Raw genomic sequence first — 8,364 nt, 5'->3', positions numbered from 1 at the left:
GACTCTCCTCCAAGTTCACCTACTCCTCTGAAAATATGTCAAGAATTTTTTCTTGAGATCTAACCACTGTACCCAAGTCACCTTTGCACAGTCAACAAGCTAAGGGGCCTAGAGTTCTGCAGGGGATGGTCTACCCTGGTCGTTTCATCTCTGTGTTAACAGTATGGCTCTTAAGTTTAATCAGGGAACCTGAGCGTATATGAAAATTAACTCAACCCCCACCTCTCCTTATTGTCAGTTTTGCCAGCACTCACTGGCTAGTCAGGGACTCAGATCAAGCAAAGCACTTCCAGGTGAGCACGGGTGGATTCTTAGCTTTTACTGATCATGCTTCCACACCTCCTCCCTGAATCACATGAGAGATGGTAGAGAAGAGACCTGACTACATCAATCCTTGAGGAGCCTGAGCAGCCAGTGCACCTCCATATTGTAGCTTGGGCCTGACTGGGCCCTGAAACGTCCTGGAATAACTGCGGAACATGTCAGTGTGAAGCCTGCACAAAATGCAGTCTAAAATAATCAAGGTAGCCAGAGAGAATTCATTTGACCAGAGGTCAGTTAAAGTTAGGATGCTTTAGCCATTGTTTGTAAGATGCTTCACTGCCTTGCTTGATAATTGTGCTGTGTACTGGAATATCAGCAGATAAATATTTGAAATGCCAGGTGCTCCACCAGGCAATCAAGTTACTGCCCCAATAAGTAACTAATGTATACATAGCAGGAGGGGACTGGCACCAAAAGTCCCTTGTAGCATCCCCCACTAACAGTCTCCAGGTCCATAACTGGTGAAGGCTGACCCCAGATGTCTTTTGCAAACTTTGACTGTCTTGCTGTTAAGCGACAATGCCCCAGCTAATCAGGAACATAGAAGGATTGAAAATGCGACTCTGAATGACTGCCTTGTTTCCAAGAGTGTGTTGTGTTTGTGCTTCTGACACCACTAGAGAACATATCCTCCCTCTCCCTGGCCAACCCCACAGTCAAGACCACTTCCTTTTGTGTGCCATTAGTAGCCACAGGGGTGATCTTTTGTGTAAGAATTGCTGCTTATCAATGAAGTAGCCCCAAACACAATGAGGAGGATATTCACAGCCTGAAAATGTGCTAGAAAATAAAATTTAACCCTACTGTGCTTGTCCCAGCCAGCTGGGTTTTGTCAACAGGAACCCGAGGGGGAGTGGACCTGAATGAGAGACAAATCAGACACAAGGAAGGAGACCAAGACAGGATTCTGATCAAGGTCTCAAACTTTATTTTTTGCACAGCCGCTTATATAGTGATTAAAAATGGTAGCTAACGTAAGCAGGGCTGTTAGGCTGCTAGGTTACTAAACTACAAGATGTACGTTACAAGAAGGTTATGGGTGGGTGATTTTCAATGAAGGGTAGGTAGTATGTACTGCCAAAGAGGATATCAAGACTGACCAACCTGCATGGATGAGATATCACAGAAACCAAACATTCTTTTCAGTTAAGCACTATAGGTTTTTTCATGTAACAATATGACAGCCATTTGATTCCCGTCACTGTGCTGTTTGACTTTGGAGTGGAGAATGAAGGTCTTGTCTAGGGCAACTGTATTCATTCAAAACACACATGCAAATGAATATCTACGTAAGTAAATGAGTGAATGAATGAATGAATGAATCAATCAATCAATCAATTCTTTTGGGAGAGCTGCTGACTCATCTGGCCAGGCTCCAATGAGAGAGTGCCTGGCCCTGAAGAAGATGACCTTCAGCCAACAGCTCTACAACCAGCTCCGGAACCACTTGGGGCCCTGCTCTCAGACCAGGACTTGGATCTCATGAAAAAGTTCCTGACCTGGGGAGTCTGATGAACATGGAAGATGGCCTCAAGCAGGAGTTTTTCCATGACACACTTTCCCCCATCCCCCAACCCAACACTGCTATAGACCCTTCCTTGTTCTCCACATAGCCTGCCTATTTGGAGTGGCAGGCCCTGAAGCACTCCACCAGCCCTTGGGTCCAGGTTACAGCCAGCATGGGGAGGAGACCTGAAGGAGACCAGCTTGCACCTCACCACCACAAACCACGGGGCCTCAGCTGACAGCCAAGGGCCCAGGCTTTAACCTCCAGCTCTGAAATTCCAGCCACCCAGCCTCATCCAACTCAGCTCCTCCACCTTCGGCTACCATACCTGACTCAGAATGCTTCCTCTGAGCCTTTCCATGTTTTCTTTCCCTACACTTTCATTTGTAAGCTTGTAGAGTTAAATGATTATTTCCTTGTGGAAGGCAAAATAAAGAAACTAAAATGAAATAAACTCTATCCTGCCTCAAGCATGTGGCAGTCTCCTTTCTGCAAACCTTCCATGGGGGAACCCACCAACCAGGCCCAGAGGGTTCAGCTTCTTCATATTACCGAGGACACCTTAGAGGGGCCTCAGGAGTTTAGTGATTATCCACCTTGACACATAAATGCAGGAACACATTGTCCTAAGCGCTATGTGTATCATAGTCATTTCTATATGGAAGGTATCTAGGAACAATCGACTATTTGATAGGATTACCTAGTTCATGTACAGTGCTGAACCATTCAGACACCTGAAGCTGTTAGGAACAACCACATAACAGAATTTGAATGCACACATGCTTTCATTGTACTTGGTTGGATACATAGGGAGGGATTGCCACAACCACAACAGGGGTGTATTTATTTAAAAGCGACTAGGAAAATGCCACAGTGCTTTGACCAAGTCGGGGACAGACAGATCAGAGGGAACAACTCTGCCCTACTGGAGATTAAGCAAGGAAGCAGTGTTGCCAACATTAATCATGCTCATTCCATCATAGGTCTTCATTGTAAGGAGGTGGGAGGCTTTCTTCTTTTATCTCACACCTGACAGGTCCTGGTTGACTTGAGTGAGGAGCTATGCTCATCATTGGCCAGCCTTGGGCATGTCCAGACCTGCTTAGCCTATAGCCCTAGAAGGTACCTGACTGCCACCCCAAGGCAAGAGCCGAGAAACACCAGTCAACATAGGGAAACATGAGGAAGAACAATTTTTTGTTTTGAGGAATAGTCAGGCTTGCTTGCCATGCTAGCACGAGTGAGACTGAGGCAAGAGGAGTGAGAGCTTGAGGCCAGCCTAGAGCACATTGCTAAACGTTAAAAATAATATTTTTTCTCTTATTGTTGTTTCAAATCACCAAATTCTCAGTATTTGATGGGCAGCAGGTCAAAAGTGGTCACTAACGATTAGGATGTGGCTGCTAGAACAAGCTGTCAAGACATCTCTTCTTGTCTTGGTACACTGTGTTAGTTTCTGGGTGGGTGGCAGAAGAAGGCAGAAGGCAAGATTCAAAGCTAGCCAGCTAGCTGGGCACTGGTAGCTCATGCCTGTAATACAGGATATCCAGGAGGCTAAGATCTGCACATTGGTGTCCAAAGCCAAACTGGGGAGGAAAGCTCAAGAGACTCTTCACTCCAATGAAATATTCAGAAAAGGCTGGAAGGCAGAAAATTAGCCTTGAGCAAGAAGAAGCTCAGGGACAGTGCCAGGGCCCTGAATTAAAGCCCCAGGACTGGAACCACAATACAAACATATCAAATAAATATACCCACCAAGTTTCCTGGTTCTCCCTAGGAGGTGGACAATTGGAAAGTGTTCTTCCTACAGTTACAGTCAGCAAAGTCTGCCCCCTGTTGGCCACAGGGGGCTCCAGGACCATTTTGGCCACCAGAATCCTAGGATGTTTAAGTCCTCTCAATGAAACAACCTGTGCAAGTCTCTGGAGGCTCCTACCTGTAAACTTATCTACACAGGAGGCTGAGCTCCGAGGATCATGGTTGGAAGCCAGCCCAGGTAGGAAAGTCTGTGAGACTCTCATCTCCAGTAAACTGCTCAAAAATAACTGAAAGCAGCACCTCAGGCTCAGGGAAAGGGCCTGGGCCCCAATTCAAGTGCCAGGACTAGAAACCAACCCACTAAGCAAAACGAACCAGCAGACAGGAAGCCAGGCTGGTGGTATGGCTCAAATGGCAGAGTACCAGCTGAGCCACATGCAAGGCCTTGAGTTAAAGCCACAGTGCTGCCACAAAACCCACATACCCCACCAAAAAACAAAACCCAAAACAAAGCCAATAAGCAACAGCCAATAAAACCCAGAGAAACAAACAGAAAACTAAACAGTTGCTACAAAGATTTGCTTTGCTGTGTAGACATAACTTGTAGGAATGGAAAACACCAGAGTGACAACAGCCATGGCACTTAAAGTGGCTGATACACTTTATGGGCTCAAGTCCCAGGCTGTCTGTTCCCACCCTCCCCCTATCCTGGACTTGAGAGGCTACTTGTGCAATGCTCCCTTTCCACGTAGCTCAGTGCCTGCTTCCCTTAGCCCATCAATCCACTCTGCGCCATGTCCATTTCTCTAGTGGGATATCTGGTGGGTCAAGTTCCATCTCATCCTTCTCCTTCAAGATATTCTTGCTGGGTCTCACTGGCTTAGGCTTCTGGATGATTGGTTTTCCATGAGCCTCCCTAACTATAAAGATTTTTGAAAGTTCGGTCTAGAAGGGAGCATGATGCCCTCCCCTCCCCTTCCCCTGCTCTCCTCCATAGGCTTTTGTTCAGACTCCCCCTGAGGGAATCATGTGATCACCGCTGTCCAGCTCCTGAGCATGAGTCAGCAAAGTGCCCCAGGCTTGGAGGTCACTTCCTGCTGCTCTGAGTCCACGCCCTCCTTCCCCCTGGTCCCGCCTCCCGTGCCCAGTGACAGGTTCCCTGGGTTCCAAGACAATTCCGGATCCACCCTGGCCACGCCTCCTCCTCACCCTCCCTTATATAATCCCTCTGCTCCACCTCAGGAGGCAAAGGCCTCTCAGCCAGCCCCCATCTCCTGCAGCTGGGCCAGCGGGCAGGCAGGCGAGTTGGCTGCTGTTTGTCTCTCCTAGGGCTCAGCTCTGCCCAGCGATTCGCTTTGTCTTGGGGACTCTTCGCAGTGTAGGCAAACTCTCCTGAACTTGGGCCGCTGACTGGGTTTCCAGTGCGTGCTGCGCGGGTGTCTCCGGGGCTCTCCTCCTGCAGACATGGCGGCCTCCTCCTCCGCCACAGCCGGGAAACAGAGGATTCCTCAAGCAGCCAAGGTCAAAAACAAAGCTGCAGCTCCCGTTCAGATCACTGCCGAGCAACTGCTCCGAGAAGCCAAAGAACGAGAGCTCGAACTTCGGCCGCCTCCGCCTGCACAGAGGATCGCGGACCAGGAAGAACTCAGTGACTACAAGCTGAGGAGAAGGAAGACTTTCGAAGACAACCTCAGGAAAAACAGGACTGTGCTGAGGAACTGGATCAAATACGCCAGGTGGGAAGAAAGTCTAAAGGAGATCCAAAGGGCTCGGTCCATCTACGAGCGTGCTTTAGATGTGGACTATGGCAACATCCCCCTCTGGCTGAGCTACGCAGAAATGGAAATGAAGAATCGCCAGGTCAACCATGCCCGGAATGTGTGGGAGCGGGCCGTCACCACGCTGCCGCGAGTCAGCCAGTTCTGGTACAAGTACACGGCCATGGAGGAGATGCTGGGGAACATTGCCGGTGCCCGGCAGGTGTTTGAGCGCTGGATGGAATGGCAGCCCGAGGAGCAAGCCTGGCACGCCTACATTAACTTGGAGCTGAGATACAGAGAGGTGGAGCGGGCACGCACCATTTATCAACGATTTGTTCTTGTGCACCCGCACGTGAAGAACTGGATCAAATATGCCCGCTCCGAAGAGAAGCAGGCTGCCTTTGCCCATGCCCGCCAAGTGTATGAGAGAGCTGTGGAGTTCTTCGGAGAAGAACACATGGATGAACGCCTTTTCGTTGCGTTTGCCAAGTTTGAGGAAAACCAGAAAGAAGTGGAGAGGGCCCGAGTCATCTACAAGTATGCCTTGGACAGAATTCCCAAACACCGGGCCCAGGAGCTCTTGAAAAGCTACACCATCTTTGAGAAGAAGTTTGGTGACAGGCCGGGTATTGAAGCTCTCATCGAGAGCAAATGCAGGGCCAAGTATGAAGCAGAAGTGAGGGCTAATCCGCTCAATTTCGATGCCTGGTTTGATTACTTGCGCCTGCTGGAAAGCCACGCAGAAGCGGAAACAGTGCGAGAGGTTTATGAGAGAGCCGTGGCCAACGTCCCCCCCAGTGAGGAGAAGAGGCACTGGAAGCGCTACATCTACCTCTGGGTCCACTATGCGCTCTATGAAGAACTGGAGGCAAAGGATCCCGACAGGACCAGACAGGTGTATCAGGCCTCTTTGCAATTAATTCCTCACCGCAAGTTCACATTTGCCAAAATGTGGCTCTATTACGCCAAATTTGAAATACGACAGAAAAATGTACCATTTGCCAGGAGAGTTTTGGGGACTTCCCTGGGCAAATGTCCAAAGAACAAGTTGTTCAAAGGCTACATAGAGCTGGAACTGCAGCTGCGAGAATTCGACAGATGCCGGAAGCTTTACGAGAAGTGGCTGGAATTTGCACCTGAGAATTGTGCCTCGTGGATTCAGTTTGCGGAAGTAGAGACACTCCTTGGGGATCTGGAGAGAGCCCGGGCGATTTATGAGTTAGCCATCAGCCAGCCACGCTTAGACATGCCAGAGGTGCTTTGGAAATCGTACATCGACTTTGAAATGGAGCAGGAAGAAACGGAGAGACCACGAAACCTTTACCGACGCTTGCTCCAGCGCACGCAACACGTCAAAGTATGGATCAGCTGGGCTCGCTTTGAGTTGTCTACAGGAGAAGAAGGAAGTGTGGCTAGATGCAGACAGATCTATGAGGAGGCTAACCAAACCATGAGGAACTGTGAAGACAAGGAAGACAGGCTGCTGCTGCTGGAATCTTGGAGGAGCTTCGAAGATGAATTTGGGACAGTATCAGAGAAGGACCGAGTAAACAAACTCATGCCAAAGAAAGCCAAGAAGAGAAGAAAGGTCCAGACTGACTATGGGTCTGAGGCAGCCTGGGAAGAATACTATGACTATATCTTCCCAGAAGACGCAGCCGCCAACCTAGCTAACCTCAAGCTCCTGGCCATGGCCAAACATTGGAAGAAACAACAACAGGAGAAAGGAGGCTGCCGAGCAACGTGCTCATGAGGACATGAAGGAGAGTGCAGTTCCAACATTCCTGCAAAGCAAGAAGCATTGGGCATTGTGGTTCTCTTTGGTCTTGTGGTTTATAAACTTCCTTTGGGACTCTTCGCCCCTGGAACTTTACCTATCTTTCACTAGAAAGCTTTCAAAGCTTTGACAGGTATATTTGTTAATGGTTTCACAGAGACGTTTTGGATTAGTCAGGGGTGGGGAGTTTTGAGTGAAAGAATTTTTCACCACTGAATGAAAATCTAAAAGAGAAAGAAACTCTTCCCGAATAAGGCTGCTGAAGCTCTGCCAACTTGAGCAGCTGAGACACTGTCTCATGCTCACTGTACATCTTACACGCTGACATCTGGAGCTAAAAGGAGGGTTTTTTGGACAGTAGACATGCAGAATGAATCCTAGCTCCTCAGGAGACTGAGATGTGAGGATCGAGGTTCAACGCTAAGCCAGACAGGAAAGTGTGTGAGAGCCTTATCTCCAATCAACCACCAGAAAATTGGAAGTGGCACTGTGGCTCAAGTAGTAGAGTGCTAGCCTTGAGCTGATGAGCTCAGGGACAGCTGCCAGGTCCAGAGATCAAGTGCCATGACCGACACACATACACTCACACACACACACACACACACACACACACACGCACACAGAAAGAAAGAAAAGGCAAAGCTCCCATGGATGCTCTGAGGTTGAAGATCAAGCATAAAATTCCATGGGGACCACCTTCTCCTCCAGCACCGAGGAACATGATGTTGAAGGCAAGAAGAGGAGTTAGCAGTAGATACTCCTCTCTTCCCGCTCAGTGCACTTTGTCCAGAACCCTAATGACGCAAGTGAGGGGGGTACACTCTGTAAATGGTCAGCATGAAATCATATCTGGGTGCCAGCTCCCAGGGCTAATTTTCATTATAAGACATAGAAGGATTGAAAATATGGCTCTGAATGACTGCCTTTTTGCCAAGAGTGTGTTGTGTTAGTGCTTCTGCCACCATGTGGCACTTAGAGAACATACCATCCCTCTCCCTGCCCAGCCCCACAGTCAAGACCACTTCCTTTTGTGTGCCATTAGTAGTCACAGGGGTGATCTTTTGAATAAGAATGGCTGCTTATCAATGAGGTAACACCAATCACAATGAGGAGGATGTTCTCAGTGTGAAAATGTGCTAGCAAGTGAAACTTTCCCCTGCTGTGCTGTTAGACTTTGGAGTGGGGAAAAGATGGTCTTGTTTAGGGGAACTGTTTGTATTCAAATGGTTGATTCAAAT

The 8,364-nt window shown here is 48.6% G+C and overlaps 1 protein-coding gene across 1 annotated transcript; it reads left to right on the top strand.

Annotated features, from left to right (window-relative positions):
* The first annotated feature begins 5,053 nt into the window (after window positions 1–5,053).
* LOC125343353 (crooked neck-like protein 1) lies at window positions 5,054–7,102 on the top strand. The gene has a single exon (XM_048335714.1). It carries the CDS (start codon window positions 5,054–5,056, stop codon window positions 7,100–7,102), a length of 2,049 nt encoding a protein of 682 aa, XP_048191671.1.
* The last annotated feature ends 1,262 nt before the right edge of the window (window positions 7,103–8,364 follow it).

This window comes from Perognathus longimembris, chromosome 2, assembly GCF_023159225.1.
Source record: "Perognathus longimembris pacificus isolate PPM17 chromosome 2, ASM2315922v1, whole genome shotgun sequence".
In the NCBI taxonomy this organism is placed as follows: domain Eukaryota; kingdom Metazoa; phylum Chordata; class Mammalia; order Rodentia; family Heteromyidae; genus Perognathus; species Perognathus longimembris.
Note: the sequence above shows the minus strand (reverse complement) of the source record. Positions and strands in the feature narration are given on the sequence as shown.